The 18,421-nt window shown below is 56.2% G+C and overlaps 1 protein-coding gene across 2 annotated transcripts in view; it reads left to right on the top strand.

Annotated features, from left to right (window-relative positions):
* Positions 1-1,868: 1,868 nt before the first annotated feature.
* RGS3 (regulator of G protein signaling 3) overlaps positions 1,869-18,421 on the top strand; it is an 81,563-nt gene continuing 65,010 nt past the window's right edge. Inside the window, exons 1-8 of one of the 2 annotated variants that reach the window (XM_058038003.1) lie at positions 1,869-1,947; positions 7,775-7,825; positions 9,379-9,437; positions 10,034-10,128; positions 10,919-10,987; positions 11,613-11,673; positions 13,264-13,354; positions 13,813-13,840. In XM_058038003.1, coding sequence (XP_057893986.1) covers positions 1,869-1,947; positions 7,775-7,825; positions 9,379-9,437; positions 10,034-10,128; positions 10,919-10,987; positions 11,613-11,673; positions 13,264-13,354; positions 13,813-13,840 — 533 coding nt within the window. Of the gene's footprint in view, positions 1,948-7,774; positions 7,826-9,378; positions 9,438-10,033; positions 10,129-10,918; positions 10,988-11,612; positions 11,674-13,263; positions 13,355-13,812; positions 13,841-15,966; positions 16,031-18,421 lie in introns of those variants that run through there. The other variant, XM_058038005.1, reaches the window with a different exon arrangement.

Raw genomic sequence — 18,421 nt, 5'->3', positions numbered from 1 at the left:
CAGGCCCAAGGGTCAGAGCAGACCCTACAGCTTGGCAGAAGGGGCCCAAAGAGGAGTTTTTAGGGTTTAAAATGTAACACAGTGTGGTAATGTAATGATTCTTATAGGCTGTGTGTAAATGCTGCAGGATTTGTATCTTGTACTAGATTGGTTAGTGAGAATCAGAATATTCAACACAGAAGAAGATTTATGGTATTGTAACAAGAACCTCGCTCTCTCTCATCCTCTTTACTGCACTCTTGCCTTCTTTCTCTTCATCACTCTGCCTCCCTCTCTCAGGCCTGCTCCCAGCAGGGCCCTGCCCCCAGGCCCTTTGCAATAGGCCGCAGTTCCAAACCCAGACTTCAGAAATCTCTCATCTCTGTCCATCCCAACCATCCTACCCCCTTCACTCCTGCAGGGGGGCTCTGGGCTCATCCCTGGCCAGGGCTCTGTGGAGGGGTCACTGTGGGCAGGATTGGGGTGTGTGTGTGCTCGGCAGCCTGGGCTGCATGAAGATCTCGTTCTTTTCCATCCCAGAGAGATCTGGCCCAGCCCAGCCCTTAGGGAGGGTTTTTTCTCCCAGGAACCATCTCCACCATTCCTCCACACCCTCTGGAGCTGGAGCTGAGCCCTGGTACCCCCACTGAGCTGTGCTGCAGCACCCAGAGCTGATGGGTGCACCCAGCTCCCGGGTGATGGGATGGGCTGCTCTGGGCTCTTGCAGGGTGACCCCGTAAACATGGGGTGCTCTGAGGCTCTTCCCCTGCCACATGAGAGCCAAGCATGTCACCCCTGCCCTGCCATCCCCTGCTTCAGCTCATTGTCCCAGAGCAGTTCTGCTGCAGCAATGTCCCCAGGGCGCTGTGCTGGCTCCCGCCCCGTGCTGAGCAGCTGAGATGTGCCAGCACAGGCAGGCCGAGGGGCTGCTGACACCAGCGAGGGTCTTCTCTTTGCCCTGCAGCCCATTCCTGGGGCACCATTGGCAGGGTGGCTCCGGGGTCCACGGGGGCGGGCAGGGCACTGTCCCCAGTATGGCGCTGTCCCCATCGTGGCACTGTCCCTGTCCTGGCACTGTCCCACCCTGGCACTGTCCCCGCACTGCCACAGGTAGGGAAGGGCACTGTCCCCACTTTGGCACTGTCCCCATCGTGGCATTGTCCCCACCCCGGCACTGTCCCCACTGTGGCGCTGTCCCCATCCAGGCACTGTCCCCGCCCTGGCATTGTCCCCACCGTCGCACTGTCCCCACCCAGGCACTCTCCCCATGCTGCCACAGGTGGGGAAGGGCACTGTCTCCACCCCAGCACTCTCCCCATCCAGGCACTGTCCCCAACCTGGCACTGGCACTTTCCCCGCCCTGGCACTGTCCCGATCCAGGCACTGTCCCCTTCCTGGCATTGTCCCCACCGTCGCACTGTCCCCATCCAGGCACTACCCCCGCACTGCCACAGGTGGGGAAGGACACTGTCCCGATCCAGGCACTGTCCCCGCCTTGGCACTGGCACTGTCCCCACCGTAGCAATATCCCCATCCAGGACTGTCCCCAACCAGGCATTATCCTACCCTGCCACTGTCCCCGCCCCGGCACTGTCCCGCCCTGTCCCTGGCACTGTCCCCATCCAGGCACTATCCTACCCCGGCACTGTCCCGATCCCGGCACTGTCCCGCCCTGCCCATGGCACTGTCCCGATCCAGGCACTATCCTACCCTGGCACTGTCCCGCCCTGGCACGCGTCCCAGGTGCGCTCCCGTTCCACCCCGGGGCCGATGGGAGCCGCTCCGTTCAAACCGCGGCGGTTGTTCCGCGTCCCGTGGCAAGGCCGGCTCCAATCACCGCGGCTCCGATTAGCGCTGCCGTGCCGTGCCGTGCCGTGTTGTCCCATGCCATGGATGCCAGCGGGGTCTCGCTCTGCTCCCGCCGGGCCGCTCCCGTCCCGGGCTCGTCCTTCTGCCTCAGCACGTTCGGTAAGCGCGGAGCCCCAAGCCGGGGGTGCCAGCCCGGCCGGGGAGCGGCTCGGGAGCTGCTTGGGACGGTGTTCACAGGGGTTCTTGGATGAGGGAAGAGACGAGGATGTTGGTTCCATGTTTCAGAACGCTCGATTTATTATTTTATGATATATATTACATTAAAACTATACTAAAAGAGTAGAAAAAAAGGTTTCATCAGAAGGCTAGGCCTAAGTATAGAAAGGAAGGAACGATATCAAAGGTTTGTGTCTCAGACTCTTTGTCCGAGCCAGGTGACTGTGATTGGCTATTAATTAGAAACAACCCCATGAGACCAATCACAGATGCACCTGTTGCATTCCACAGCAGCAGATAATCATTGTTTACATTTTGTTCCCGAGGCCTTTCAGCTTCTCAGGAGGAAAAATCCTAAGGAAAGGATCTTTCATGAAAAGATGCCTGCGACAGCTGCTCCTCGCAGGAGCCGGGGCCGGGCAGCAGCTCCTGCCCCGCTGAGCGGCGGCAATGCCGGAGCTGGAGCGCTGCCGGTGTCCCAAAGCCAGCCCGATCTGCCTGCATGGACACGGGCTGGGGCAGGGCTGCCTGGAGCTGTGCCCCGTCCGGACAGAGCCCTGCTTTCCTTTCCTCTCCTCGGGGTCTCTCTGTGGCTGCCTCAGGTGTGCAGGGTGGGTTTGGTGCCCCGGGCAGCGCTGGCTCTGCGGGCGGAGCTGGCCCGGCCCTCGCTCAGCTGCGGGCCCCAGGGGAATCTGGATGTCTTGTGGACGTCCTGGAATTTGTGGATGTCTTGTGGATGTCCTGGCCGCTGTGTTGTCACAGACATCTTTTATGAAAAAACCTTTCCTTAGGATTTTTCCTCCTGAGAAGCTGAAAGGCCTCAAGAACAAAATGTAAGCATTGATTATCTGCTGCTGTGGAATGCAACAGGTGCATCTGGGATTGGTCTCATGTGGTTGTTTCTAATTAATGGCCAATCACAGTCAGCTGGCTCAGACTCTCTGTCCGAATCACAAACCTTTGTTATCATTCTTTCCTTTTCTATACTTAGCCAGCCTTCTGATGAAATCCTTTTTTCTATTCTTTTAGTGTAATTTTAATGTAATAGATATAATCAAATAATAAATCAAGCCTTCTGAAACATGGAGTCAGATCCTCATCTCTTCCCCCATCCTCAGACCCCTGTGAACACTGTCACACTGTGTCAGGACTGTCCTGGCAGCAGTGTCACACACAGGCAGCTGGGTGCCCCTTCTGGGTGCTGCTTTCAAAGCTCCTCTTGCTCTCGTGAGCAGAGCAGGTGAGCATGCACTGAGCTCCTCCCTAGGGATGTTGTCCCTTCCCAGGGATGCTGCACCTTCCCCTTTTGGCCTTCTGAGTACCAAAGTGCCTGGAAGCTGAAATCCTCCTGTCTCTGTCTGTAGGATAAAGGGCAAATGATGTGTGTTCTGTGGTGCCTCCTGGCTCTGGTACCAAGTGCAGGCCAAACATCATCTCTGCAGCCACAGTTCCCCTCATGGGCTGAGCATCACTGCTGAGATGTGGAGCTCTGTTCTGGGCTGCAGAGCCTGGCAGGGCAGGGCCAGCACTGCCCTCTCACTGAGGGTGACCAGGAGTCTCCCAAAGGGCTGTGCCAGGGCAGAGACTGCAGTTGGTTATTTTGGGGTGCCTTGTGCCCATGGGGACCTCCCACCCAGGCAGGATCTGGCACTGTGTCCTCTGGCAGGATCCCCTCTGGCATTTGATAGATGCTCTTGGCTGTCCCAGCCAGGCCCAACGCTGTGTTTTTCCCACAGTAAAGCAGAAAAGCATTTAAGAAGAACCCCAAATTTTCCATTTGTCAGAGACCATCAGTAAGGAACAGGTTTCCCTGCTTTTCTGCTCCCATAGAAGGTTGCCCTGTCCCCTCCCTTAGCCTAGCAAACTTCTCTCCTGGGTGGGAACCTGTTTGATTACCATCTTGTGCTTGTTCATGCCCATTTTCATGCCCTGTTCTCCTTGTGCCAGCTTTGTTCCTTGGCAGGCATTGCCTCTCCTGGCCCTGTGGGTGCAGGTGGATGGGGCTGGGAGCTCTCTGTGCTCTGCAAGCCTGGCTGAGCTCTGTGATGGGATGCTCACCCAGGAGCTGCATGTGGCTTCTCCCTCTGCCCTTCTTCTGCACTTATTTTAATTTGTATTAACCTTTATTTCACAGAGAGGGCCTGGGCGAGCTGTGTCAGGGCCTCTCTGCTGGGGCTTGTTTCCCTCAGTTCTTGTTGGGGATGTATCAGGAGATAAACCAGGGGGAAAGGTTTTCCTGACCCACTGCATCGGATTGAGGTGGGAATGCAGCCCATGGACCTGCCTTGGCAGGGTTTGTGCTCCTGCCCACCCAGGTGTGGCACCAGGTCCCTGCTCTGCTCCTCTGGCAGAGTGCCCAGCTCTGTCTGAGCACAGGCCCTGGCACAGCACATCCCTGACACCAGCTTTGGCTGGATCATTGCTCCCAGAGCAGCTTCCCTCTCTGATCCTGAGTGCCTGGGGCCAGGCAGGGGCTGGGGTGTGCTGGGGGCTCTGATTTGTCCCTTCATGTGCTTGGGAGGCACTCAGGAGCAAATGGATTAAGAGAGAAACATCCTCTGTTCCTCACAGAGGGGAGAGCACCTAAAATCCCGAACCCTACCATGGCCAATTTGTGTTTCTCCCCAAAAAGGCAGAGCTGCCCCTCTTCTCCCTGCTCTCCTGTCCTTGTGCCAGGGACTCTGTCCCCACAGCAGTGACACACACAGGGGGCAGGGTGACCCCATCCCTCTCTGTGCCAACCCTTGGCCCCTGAGCTCCCCAGGAGCAGCCCCAGCCACCCCAGGGCAGGACAGGACAGGACAGGACAGTCCCCAAACTGGCACACCCCAGATTAACCAGCACAAAAACTTCCCTTCTCCTTCCCCTCTCCCTTCATCCCCCTGACTCCTCCTCACTGGGCTGCACTGGGGCAGTTTCCTTTGTGCTGTGACATCTGTGGTGTGCTGACAGCAGAGCAGCAGGGCTGTGGGGCTGGGGCAGGGCTTTGGTGTGAAGTCCCTCCTATCCCTGGAGAAGGAACCTCCGTGTCCCAGTGCAGGCTGTGGGGCTGGAGCAGGGCTCCCTGGGCTCCCTGGGCTCTCTGGGTGGATGAAAAGGCTTTTCCCATGGTGGGAGAGGGTTCCTAGGGAGGTCCCTGCTCCCATTCCCAGTGTGCATGGGTATTGGAATAAGGCTCCCAATATTCCCAGTTAGATTGTGCCTGGGCCAGTCTGACCCTCGCTGCTGGGCCAAAGGCAGCAACTGCGGTGTGTCACCCCAGAGATACCTTGGCTTGCTGGTGGTTGCAGCTGGGCACTGAACAAGTCCAGGCTTGTTAGGAATCCCGTTTACCTCAGGAGGAATGGCTTCAGGCGATGGTGAAGAGAAAAAGGAGAGGATTCTGCTGGAGGGTTTAATGTCCAGAGGTTTATTCCATGGTTACAGAGGTCTGAACGTGAGCAACTGCTCCAACAGAACCTCGGCCACATGGTCTGATCACCTTTTAAGCTCAGGAACAGGGGGAGGGGAGGTACAGGTGAGCACCAACCAGGTGAGAGGGGCAGGGTCTCAGGGGAAGGTGACACCCAGACAGGCCAATGACCCCTGGGCACAGGGGCATCCTTTGAACTTGACCAAGCACACGAGGCCTTGCTGGAATGTTCAGCCTGATTGACAGGACTCACTCAGCATGGGGGTAAGGGGGAAGGGAGAGAGGTATAGGCACACCTGGGGGAACGACCTGGAAGGCCAAAATGGGACATTACAGCACACCACAACAGATGGGCAGTGTGAGGCTGGGGCTGGTGTGGGTGCCGGGGTGGTGGGGAGGCTGTCACAGGAGGGATCCTGGCACAGGGACACAGAGTGGCAGTGATTGGGGCTGCACTGAGCTGTCCCCAGAGGGTTCCACAGCCCCAGAGGTCTGCAGGAGGCAGAGGGGTTCCACTCCTCCCTTTGCTCCCTCACCTTTCCCTTGTGCAAATGCACACAGACACCATTTCCACGTGTCCATGCACACGTGCACTGCTCAGAGCTTGGACCTTTTTTTTTATTTTGAGTGAAAAATGTGTTCTCTGAATTGTTTCAGGTTAAACAATCCCATCAGATATCCCCTCCCAAGCAAGCCCAAGCCCTTGGGTGTGTCTTTGACAAAATGAAATGTTGGGTTTTAACTTGCAAGGTGTTTATATGTCTGTACGTTATGTTTACTCGCCTGTAAATGATGTTTACTCACTTGTTTGCTGTGTCTTGTAAACTGGGGAAGAGACAAAAATGGGATCTTTGCTTTGGACTAAGGGAAACATTGTGGCAGTGATGTTTTCAGTCCTTGGATTCTCCAGGGGTGTTGGGAAATGTTTAATTTTGGGTCGATCTAGAACAGTTACATGACTAGAGACCTTTCAGTGCCATTAAAATCTGCACATCCTGTTGAGACTGGCAGGCCCAGCTCCCAGGGAGCCTTCAGGGAGGACACCCAGAGGGGAGCAGCTCACCCTGCACCCTGTAACCATCACACCCTGTAACCATCACACCCCGTAACCATCACACCCTGTAACCATCACACCCCATAGCCATCACACCCCATAACCATCACACCCAGAGGGGAGCAGCTCACCCTGCACCCCATAACCATCACACCCTGTAACCATCACACCCAGAGGGGAGCAGCTCACCCTGCACCCTGTAACCATCACACCCTGCAACCATCACACCCAGAGGGGAGCAGCTTATCCTGCACCCTGTAACCATCACACCCCATAGCCATCACACCCCATAGCCATCACACCCCATAACCATCACACCCCATAACCATCACACCCAGAGGGGAAGCAGCTCACCCTGCACCCTGTAACCATCACACCCCGACCCTGAAGTCACCCTGGGCTGAGCCCTCTGTCAGTCTGGGCCTTTGGGGGGATTTCAGGGCTGATGCAGAGCTGCCAGTGCACGGAAAAGCGAGGGGATGGGTGTGAGCAGGCTGGCAGAGCAGTGCCCTGGGTGCTGTGCCCTCGCCCAGCAGGGCACACTCTGCTCTCCTGCCCAGGGCTGGCACCAGGGCTGGCAGTGCTGATCTCCAGCCTGAGCCTCTGTGAGCTGGGGGAGGGCAGGATGTGCCTGGCCCTGTGTGAGCCCTGCAGCTGAGGGGTGGCTGGGTCCCTCAGCGTGCCCCTCAGCCTGTCCCCTGTGTCCCCTGTGTCCCCTGTGTCCCCTGTGTCCCCAGGCCAGCTGAAGCTGTCCACCCCTCAGCCTGTCCCCTGTGTCCCCTGTGTCCCCTGTGTCCCCTGTGTCCCCTGTGTCCCCTGTGTCCCCTGTGTCCCCAGGCCAGCTGAAGCTGTCCATCCCTCAGCCTGTCCCCTGTGTCCCCTGTGTCCCCAGGCCAGCTGAAGCTGTCCATCCCTCAGCCTGTCCCCTGTGTCCCCTGTGTCCCCAGGCCAGCTGAAGCTGTCCACCCCTCAGCCTGTCCCCTGTGTCCCCTGTGTCCCCAGGCCAGCTGAAGCTGTCCACCCCTCAGCCTGTCCCCTGTGTCCCCCGTGTCCCCAGGCCAGCTGAAGCTGTCCACCCCTCAGCCTGTCCCTTGTGTCCCCAGGCCAGCTGAAGCTGTCCACCCCTCAGCCTGTCCCTTGTGTCCCCTGTGTCCCTTGTGTCCCCTGTGTCCCCTGTGTCCCCTGTGTCCCCAGGCCAGCTGAAGCTGTCCATCCCTCAGCCTGTCCCCTGTGTCCCCTGTGTCCCCAGGCCAGCTGAAGCTGTCCATCCCTCAGCCTGTCCCCTGTGTCCCCTGTGTCCCCAGGCCAGCTGAAGCTGTCCATCGAGGCGCGGGGCCGGGCGCTGGCGCTGCACGGTGAGTGTGCCCTGGGCATCCCTGGGCTGGGGTGGGACAGCACTGCACGCTCCTCCTTCTTGGTCCTGGTGGGAACAGCCCTGTGGTGCAGTGGCACAACTGGGAGATCTCTGATTAAGAGACCAAACTGAAATTTCTTCCATGTGTTTCCACCTATGTGTATAAATTACTTTTATTCCACATGAAGAGAAAAAAGGCAAATACAAAGGAAAGGAAAGTCTGGAATGCTTCGTCTCTGCCAGAACTCTTTTGCCATATTTGCCAGGATTTCCAAACTCTTCTGTTGCCTCCAAATGCTGCATTTTTAACATCAGCAGTATTTCTTCAATAAAGGTGTTTTGATGGTGATTGTCAGAGAGGCCAATGGGAGTGTCAGAATTATCTCTTTTTTTTTTTTGGGAAACCTGTCTGGGGGTCTGGCACAGGCTTTACCCCAAATCCCTCCATCTGGAGGAGCCCCAGTGTGAGCTGGGTGTGAGTGGTGGGGTCTTGTCCTGGCACATCCCAACACATTCCAACACACCCTTGGCACATCCCTGGTACATCCCGACATCCCTGGCACATCCCTGACACAGCCCTAACACATCCCTGGCACATCCCGGGCATGCCCCTGGCACATCTTGGGCACAGGCCTGGCACATCCCATACACATCCCTGGCACGCCCCTGGCACATCCCAACACATCCCTGCCATATCCCGACACATCCCTGGCACACCCCTGGCACACCCCTGGCACATCCCGACACATCCCTGGTACATCCCTGACACAGCCCTAACACATCCCTGGCACATCCCGGGCATGCCCCTGGCACATCCTGGGCACAGGCCTGGCACATCCCATATACATCCCTGGCACGCCCCTGGCACATCCCAACACATCCCTGCCATATCCCGACACATCCCTGGCACACCCCTGGCACATCCCTGGGACACCCCTGGCACATCCCTGGTACATCCCTTGCACATCTCTTGCATATCCTGGCACATCCCAACACATCCCTGCCATATCCCGACACATCCCTGGCACACCCCTGGCACATCCCTTGCACATCCTGGCACATCCTAGCCCATCCCTGGCACATCCCATGCACATCCCTGGCATGCCCCTGGCACATCCTGGCACATCCCTGGCACATGCCTTGCCCCAGGCAGCCTCAGGGTCCCAGCAGTGGGGCTGAGGCAGCGGGGCCAAGCAGTGTGGGGCAGTGCCAAGGCAGTGGCAGTGCAGTGCCAAGGCAGTGTCAGCGCCAGGGCAGTGTCACAGCCGTGCCAGGGTAGTGCCAGGGCAGTGCCAGGAAGGGCCATTGGTGTTTAACTGGAGGATGTGTTTGGTTCCAGGGGAGGTCGGGCACGGGGAATTGCAGTTTGTGCCACCCGGATGCTGAAGTGCTCTGCCCCAGCTCAGCCCGGGTGCATTTATAGCACGGGTGGGTTAGAGGGAAACCATCAACCCCTGCCCCTGTGTGAGGGACCAGCCTGGGCAGCAGAGGGCTGTGGGGCAGGAGATGCCTCCCCTGCTGCTCTGGGATGTGAACATTTCATTTCCTTTCCAGTCATGGAAGCCAAAGCTCTGATGGGAGCAGAGTGCCGTGTGTGCAACTCCTATGTGAAGGTGGGTGCTCCTGGGGCTTTGCTCAGGGACCTTTGTGCTTTTTGGGGGACAATTTTGGGGTTGGTTCCTCCAAGCTTGCTCTGCACTGTTCTTCCCTTCCCCTCCTTTCTCCATCCTGCTCTGGAAGAGCATCCCCAGTATGCAGGGACAGCTCATGGGTTTTGTTGGCAGTGTCTGGGTGAAGCAGAAAAGGGGAGGGCAGGACCCTGCTGAGGGCTGTGCCAACCATTCCTTGCAAGAACCCCCCAGAGGGTGCCCCAGGCCTGCTGGGGGTGTCTGCTGGCACAGGGTGGGTGATGCTGGGATGGGCACAGTGCAGGAGGCAGCTCCTGACAGGGCTGTGGGTCAGACCCAGCCAGCCACACTCGTGTGCATCACTCCTGATTGTTCTGCTCTGTTCCCTCCCTCCCCTGCCCCGAGGGGTTTGAAATGCAATTACCTGGCAGGAGAAGGGTGGGGTGATCCCAGCCAGCCTTAGCATGGGCTCAGCAGGATCTTTGAGCTCAGCCATCCATCCCAGTGCCTGTGCCAGTGTCCTGCCAGGGCAGCTGGGGTGTGCTCTGGGAATGTTAACCCTGCTTGTTTTCCTCCCAAAGATGTCCATTGTGCCAGATGCTGGCTGCAAGTGCAGGCAGAAGACGAAGACAGTGCCAGACAGCAAAAACCCTGTGTTCCATGAGCACTTTGTGTTGTGAGTATGGCAGGGCAGGGGCAGCTCTGGGCCATCCCCGTGTCACACAGAGCCCGTGCCACTGTCCCAGGGCTCCCTCCCCACGCCACAGCCCTGTGTTTGCTTCTGCTTTGTGATCTCTAATAAACACTGAGCACGCCTGAGCAGCCCTGCTGCTGAGATGAGGAGTGACAGACATTATTCTGCTGCTTTTTGTGGCTGGAGTGCCTTGAACTTTTGGGCAGAGCTCTCAGCACACCCAGCATGGCACTGCTGCTCCTGCATGCTCAGACCTTCTTGCTGTGCAGGAGTTGGACAAACACTCTGCATTTCCCAACCTGGCACCTGCAGTGGTGTGACTGAGGAAGGTAAAAGGGTTTCCTACAGCTCCAGCACGTCTCTGCATGGGGAAGAGTGCATGGCTTAGTGTTTGAGTAGAGCTTGTCCCTGCTGGTGACAGGGGCTGTGCCAGCCCTCTGACCCATGCAGGGCTGGGTTTGGCACAGGGTGCTGCTCTCACTGCATGAATTGGGGCTTGTTCCTTGCATTTATTTACCCTTTGGTGCTGGATGTGTCTTCCTGCAAGATTATTTCCCCCTGAAGCCACGTGAGTGGTGTCCCCACACCTGCCCAGGAGGGGTCCCATCCCCTTGCAGCTGTCAGGGTGAGCAGATTGCTCCTTGGGGAGGTGCTGCAGGGCTCTGTGCAGGGGCTGGGGGAGAACACCTGGCTGTGAGGAGGCTGTGGCTGTGAGGGCAGCCCTTGCTGGGTGCTCCTGGGGGGGCTGATGGGCTGTGCCCTCCTGTTACAGCCCCGTGAAGGAGGAGGATGAGCAGAAGCGGCTCCTGGTCACAGTCTGGAACAGAGAGAGCAATTCCAGGTAAGGGGTTGCCAGCTGTCAGAGGATCCTTTTCAGGTGGGGCTGCTGTGGCAGAGACCCTGTCCCCTGCCCTGGTCACCCCGTGTGAGCTCCTCCAGGGCCTGAGGGCTGGCCCTGACCTCAGGGCTGCTCTGCTCAAGGCCTTGGGCCAGGGATGTCCCAGCTGGTCACACTCGTGGGCAGCCAGTGCTGGGGAGCATCACGGGCAGCAAACCCTGCCCTTGCCACTCTGCTGGTGCTGCCTGGTGGCCTCCAGCATTTAAACCCCTGAGGCCACTCGTGCCTGCACTGTTGGCCAAAGCCAGGTGGGGCTGGGATGGGCTGGGACCTGCCCTCCCTGTGGGGACAGTGCAGGGGGGGCACAGGGGGCTGGCACCTTGCAGGCTGTGCTGCCAGCCCAGCAATGCCACCTTGGCCAAGCTCCTGCCAGCACCAGGTGAGCTGGAGGTGACCAGGGGGCTCCAGCCCAGCTCCTCCTTGCCCTGCAGGTGTGCTCACACCAGGGGCATGTCCTGGGCACTGCCTGGCACCAGCATGGGCAGGGATGGTTGGGATGAAACCAGGGGGGATCTGTTGCTCCAACAGGCGTTTGCTGACAGTCCCTGAACTCTGGTTTGTCCTGCAGGCAGAGTGAACTCATTGGCTGCATGAGCTTTGGTGTGAAGTCCCTCCTGTCCCTGGAGAAGGTACCTCTGTGTCCCAGCGCAGGCTGTGGGGCTGGGGCAGGGCTGTGGGGCTGGGCCAGGGCTCTCGGGGCTCTCGGGGCTCTCTGGGTGGATGAAAAGGCTTTTCCCATGGTGGGAGAAGGTGCCTGGGGAGTTCCCTGCTCCCATTCCCAGTGTGGATGGGCAGTGTGAGGCTGGGGCTGGTGTGGGTGCCGGGGTGGTGGGGAGGCTGTTCAAGCAGGGATCCTGGCACAGGGGGTGTCAATCCCTTTGGCAGGGGCACAGAGTGGCAGCGATTGGGGGTGCACAGAGCTGTCCCTCCCCCCCAGTTTGCAGCGGGGGGGGGACACAGGACATGGGGCCAGGCTGGCACGGGTCACATCTGACCCGTGGGACACACTCAGGAGTCTGCCCGATTCCCAGCAGTGTGCTGATGGGCACAGGGCAGCCACAGAGGTTTTTTTGGCTGTTCCTGCAGGAGCTCTGTGCCAGAATCCCGGGCCCTGCTGCCGAGGGTTTGGTCACAGTGCTGCTGCCCCAGCCTGGCTGCTGCTGGTCAGTACAGCCGGCTCTGCTGCCCGGGCAGGGCTCACAGCGAGCGCCGCAGCCTGGGAACGCTCCATCCCGGGGGAATGCTCCATCCTAAGGGAACTCTTCATCCTAGAGGAATGCTCCATCCCGGGGGAATGCTCCATCCTAAGGGAGCTCTTCATCCTAGAGGAATGCTCCATCCCATGGGAATGCTCCATCCCAGGGGAACCCTTCATCCCAAGGGAACCCTTCATGCCATGGGAGTGCTCCATGTTAAGGGAACTCTTCATCCTATGGGAGCTCTTCATCCCAAGGAAATGCTCCATCCCATGGGAATGCTCCATCCCAGTGCCCAGTTCTGTCCCTGGGCAGCAGAATGTCTCAGCAGGCTGCAGGGGTTTCATGGAAGCATTAATACATCCCCTGAGCTCAGAGAGTCACAGATTATCTCCACAGGGAGCATTAAGCCCAGCTCCTGCACAGACAATCCCACCCAGTGCCTGACGGCGTTGTCCAAAAGCTCCCTGATTTTTTAAAGTTTCACAGCTGAGGTGTGGATGTTTTCTGCATAGCAGGACACAAAAAGGAGCTGGTGGTGGTCTCCTGAGAGGTGGGTGAAGCATGGCCTCCTCTGAAATTTGGACAAATGAGGGGCAGCTTTTTAAAAACAGTTTGGTGCTCACAGGGTCTCAGCAAGGCTGAGATGAGGTCCTGTGCCCTGGCTGCTGCATGATCCTGCTGGATATCCCTCTGAAAACCTGGAATCTGCTGGATATCCCTCTAAAAACCTGGAATCTGCTGGATATCCCTCTAAAAACCTGAAATCTTGGTGCTTCAGTAAAATCCTGGAGTCTTGGTGCTTCAGTGTTGCTCATTCCCCCTTTCAGGGAGGATGGAATTTTAGCAGTGGCTGAGCAGGACTGTGGGCTCTGTGTGTGTGAGCAAATCTGGGCACCTCTGGGGCTGTAGCTGGGGCAGCTCCTGCCCTGGATGGGTGCAGGGGGCAGAGCAGCTGCCCTGCATGCACGGCTACCCTGCATGCACATCTGCCCTGATGCACAGCTGCTTCCCTCCCCACAGGAGATCAGTGGCTGGTATTATCTCCTCGGGGAGGACCTGGGCAGGACCAAGCACCTGAAGGTGGCCATGAGGAGGCTGAAGCAGAGCTCAGGTGTGTCCCAGCACAGGAATGTCCCAGGGGTGTTGGCAAGGCTTGCAGGAGCAGTCACTGCTGTGTCTGAGCCCGTGTGTGGAGCAGCCCCAGCCCCATTCACCCTGTGGGCACTGCTCTGCCCTGTGGGCACTGCTCTGCCCTGTGGTGCTCAGTGGGCCCTGGCATCCCAAAATCTTTGTGGGGTGGGGATTTTGGCTGGTTCAGCAGTCCCTGCTCTCCCCTTCAGCCTCGCTTCTGGAGCTCTTTGGGGACCCCAGCCCTGCAGCCATGTCCCTCTCTCTCTTGCTTGGCTTGTCCTCATGCTGCCTCCTGCCTCTCAGACTTGGGGCTCATTGCTGTGGCCACTCTCTCTTTGTCCCTGGGGTCTGGGCTGGATGTTTGGGGGCTTTTTCTGCTGCCTTGGTCTTGCCAGGGATGGAGGAGCAGAGGCTGGCACAGGTCAGGGTGGGCAGCAGTGCCTGTCCCAGGTGTGCCTGGGGGCATGTGCCCATGCCATGTAAAGGTCCATGTGCAGTGTGGGCTTGTCAGATGTGCTGTCACACTCATGGGGACTTTTCCTTTTTAAAAAAATGTTTTAAAAATCATTTCAGAAGTCAAGCCAGGAAGTCAAGGTGCAGCCCAGGAGAGGCAGGACGCTGTGAGCCTGCAGCAGCTGAAGGTGGGTGTGACAGGGCTGTGACCCACAGCACGGGGAACATGTGGGGTCAGTGCCTGCCTGAGGGGTTTTCAGGGAACCAAGGTGTGGTGGTGTGCACAGGGGTCCCAGGCTGAGGGAAGAGATGAGAATGTTGACTCCATGTTTCAGAAGGCTTGATTTATTATTTTATGATATATATTATATCAAAACTATACTAAAAGAATAGAAGAAAGGATTTAATCAGAAGGCTGGCTAAGAATAGAAAAAGAATGATAACAAAGGCTTGTGGCTCGGGCTTTGTGTCTGAGCCAGCTGAACTGTGATTGGCCATTAATTAGAAACAACCACATGAGATCAATCACAGATGCACCTGTTGCATTCCACAGCAGCAGATAATCATTGTTTACATTTTGTTCCTGAGGCCTTTCAGCTTCTCAGGAGAAAAAATGCTAAGGAAAAGATTTTTCAGAAAACATCATGGCTACACCAAGGGACAGTGTTTTAGTGGGGTTGATGCTGGAATGAGGGAGCTCTGTCACCTCCCTGTCACACCATGGCTGTCACAGGCAATTTGTTACCCCTGCCAGGCCCCAGCTGGTGATTTGGGTGCTGACCCCCATTGCCCCAGGGATCTCCTGTTTTCCAGAGTATTCCCACTCCAGCCAAAGCCCCAGCAGTGCCTGGGCTGGCAGGGCTGGGCTGGCAGGCTCCTGCCCCACCCCACGGGCCCTGCCCGGTTCTGTGGCTCCTTGGACACGTCTGCTCCTCTCCTCCTTCCAGGACCGTGTGCTCTGGGAAGGGAAAGGCCCACGGTGGAGCCTGGGTGATTTATAGGAGAGGCAAGGATGGGAAATGGGAACACAAACACATGGTTTGCATCGGAAACGGGGCTCGGGCGGCCCCGTGATTTATCTGTGCCGAATTCCGCCCTTCCCCGCGCTTCCCTCAGCTGCATTTGCAGTTATTTGTTTTACAGCACAGGGCTGAGCAAGACAAACAAAGCCAGCGCCCCTCTCCTCCCTTCCTCTCCGGCAGTCGCCTCTGGCTTGAGCAGAGCTGGCTGGGAAGGAAAGCTGCTCCTCCTCCTCCAGCCCCAGCCTGGCACTGTGGCTGCCCTGACAATGCTCTGATGGCTCTGCCACCATGGCTCTCCTGGCAGTGCTGAGGCTCCTCAGCTCCCTGCCTGGCCCTGCCACCTGGTTACTGTGCAGGAGAACCGGGATTTTGGGTTCCCTCCAGCCTTCCCTCCTTTAACATCCCCCTGTAGGAGTGTGGAGGGTGTTCTCTCCTGTTGGAACCCCATCTCCCAACTCTGGCAGAGGGGCAGCTGAGCCCTGCTGCTGCCTGTGCTCAGAGCTCCTCTTGGCCTTTAATTCCAAATTCCACCATGGATGCAGCTCAGTTGACCTCGGTGCTTCCCCCTCGGTGACTTTGTGAGCACAAAGCACAGGGACGTGCATATCCTCTGGGTCTGTGCTTTCAAAAACAAACTTTTTCTTGGGTTTTTTTTTTTTTTGCTTCTACAAACCCAAACCTCTGATTTTTTTATGAGTGTGGAGTCATGTCCTTCATGGAGCGAGGCTCTCACAGCCAGTCCTGTGAAACGCCGCTCAAACATCCTCCAAGTGTTTGTGAGAACGTCGCAATAACAAAGCGCTCCGTGCGCCCCAAGAATGCCACGGGAACAAAAGCCACATCAACAGAGCTGGGACTGGGGAATACTAAAGAGTTGACAGGAATTTTAATATAAAACTCTCTCCCTTCCTCGTCAGTGAGGGCTTTCAGGAAGCCTCTGGCTTATCGTGGAGCGGCATACAGCGCTCGCAGGGGCCGGGGAGGTGAAAGGTGGCTTCCTGCCATTCTTCTCGGGAGCTGGGTTCCCATGGGCGGTCATGCCAGCGTGACTGGGGCTCCTTCCAGAGCCAGCAGTCCGGGAGAGCCGCGGGAGCTGCGGGGTTTTCATGGGCTCGGGGGGCACAGCCATGAACCGCTTCCATGGGCTCTGCAAGGTGTGCTCGGAGCCGCGGTACCGGCAGGTCTGTATCCCTGCACCCACCCTGGGGCTGATCCCTGAGAGCCTGGCAGATCCCTGAGAGCCTGGCAGGTCCCTGAGAGCCTGGGAGATCCCTGAGAGCCTGGCAGCTCTCTTGCCATGGCTGGATGTGAGCAGTGGATTTGTAGGGTCGGATATAGGGAATGGATTTGTAGGGCTGGATGTGGGGAATGGATTTGTATGGTTGGATATAGGGAGTGGATTTCTATGGCTGGATGTGGGCAATGGAATTGTAGGGCTGGATATAGGGAATGGATTTGTAGCGCTGGATGTGGCAAATGGATTTCTATGGCTGGATGTGGGGAATGGATTTGTAGGGCTGGATGTGGGGAATGGATTTGTAGGGCTGGATGTGAGGAGTGAATCTGTAGGGCTGGATGTAGCCAATGGGTTTGTAGGGCTGGATGTGGGGAGTGGATTTGTAGGACTGGGTATGGGGAATGGATTTGTAGGGCTGGATGTGGGGAATGGATTTGTAGAGCTGGATATAGGGAATGGATTTGTAGGGCTGGATGTGGTGAATGGATTTGTAGGGCTGGATATAGGGAATGGATTTGTAGGGCTGGATGTGGCCAATGCATTTGTAGGGCTGGATGTGGGGAATGGATTTCTATGGCTGGATGTGAGGAATGGATTTATAGGGCTGGATATAGGGAATGGAATTGTAGGGCTGGATATAGGGAGTGGATTTGTAGTGCTGGATGTGGCAAATGGATTTCTATGGCTGGATGTGGGGAATGGATTTCTATGGCTGGATGTGGGGAATGGATTTGTAGGGCTGGATGTGAGGAGTGAATCTGTAGGGCTGGATGTAGCCAATGGATTTGTAGGGCTGGATGTGGGGAGTGGATTTGTAGGACTGCATGTGGGGAATGGATTTCTATGGCTGGATGTGGGGAATGGGTCTGTAGGGCTGGATATGGTGAATGCATTTGTAGGGCTGGATATAGGGAATGGATTATGTAGGGCTGGATGTGGGGAATGGATTTGTAGGGCTGGATATGGAGAATGGATTATGTAGGGCTGCATGTGGCAAATGGATTTGTTGGGCTGCATGTGGTGAATGGATTTGTAGGGCTGGATGTGGGCAATGGATTTGTAGGGCTGCATGTGGGGAATGCATTTCTATGGCTGGATATGGGGAATGGATTTGTAGAGGATTCTTAAAGCTTGACAGAAAGCTCACATAGTATATAAACTTTGAGATAAGAAATGCTGGTGTAGAAATGTCATGGAATAGGACAGACGTTGTGAGAGGAATGGAGCTAGAAATAAGTTTCAAAGCATGGCCTTGTAAATAAGACTGGATACTTTGGAGAAATAGAACTATGAAAGATGCATTGTAGTGGGGCCCATGAAGGATAATTTTAGATAATTGGCTTTGAGGCATTTACAGCATGGTGTGGCAAAAAGTTGATAGGCCAAGAAACACTTATAATGTATTGTAATTAGGAAATAATTAGCTTCTGTTTGTGATGGTGTGTATTATAACATCTCTATTGTCTCACCCTTCACATGAGACTGAAAATGGAATAAAAGTTTTTAAAATGCCTCTCAATTGCCCCATCTCTGGGTCAGAAAAGGGCATAACCTGACAAATGGACTCTGTGGGTGCTGTTTGTGAGGCGTTGACTTGATATTGTTACAATTTGTAAATTACAGTGAGGGTAGAAGGAAAGCATCTTCACATGGGTGCCTGTGGCTCATCTCTGCTTGTTGCTGCAGTGGAGAAATGGGCAGGGAGGGGTGCTTTTTAAATATATATAAATTATTAAAATATAGAAATACATGCAAATATAAAAATAAATTTATTGTACAACTTGCAGGTAGCATGCTGACGGTAACAGTGGTGAGCTGCAAGGTGTTGTCTTAATTTCCCCCTTATTAGAGAAGAAGCAGAAGCTCTTTTAAAATTATTTTAGTGTTTTTGGGAGCCCCCAGCACTTGTTTCCTGTGAGTAGCTCACTGTGCTGGTTCCAGTTCTCCCAGTGCACAATGCCAGCTGCTGCTTTTCCATGTGCAGGTCCCATTCTCCTGCATTTCAAATAAATATTCTCTCTGTGGTCTGGACTGGGATTCCCAGCTCAGGGTCAGCTTCTCCCTGTGCTCCTGAGCTCATGGTTCAGGTTATTCCAAAGCTGCTGTGGGGGACAGCAGACACTGGGAATTACAAAAGCTGCAGAATTCCAAACCCAACTGCCCCCTCCTTGCCAGGGCTGTGGTGACCACCTCGTGCAGGAAAGCTGCTCTGCCTTGGCTGGATAACAACTGACTCTGCCTTGTCTCTTAGAGCTCCTTAAGTCTTTATTTTGAAAATTTCCTCTGCGTTTTTTGGCAAAGTTTGGGTACATCAAGCCTCCCCACCCACCTCCCA

Source organism: Melospiza georgiana, chromosome 20 (genome assembly GCF_028018845.1).
Source record: "Melospiza georgiana isolate bMelGeo1 chromosome 20, bMelGeo1.pri, whole genome shotgun sequence".
Classification (NCBI taxonomy): domain Eukaryota; kingdom Metazoa; phylum Chordata; class Aves; order Passeriformes; family Passerellidae; genus Melospiza; species Melospiza georgiana.
Note: the sequence above shows the minus strand (reverse complement) of the source record. Positions and strands in the feature narration are given on the sequence as shown.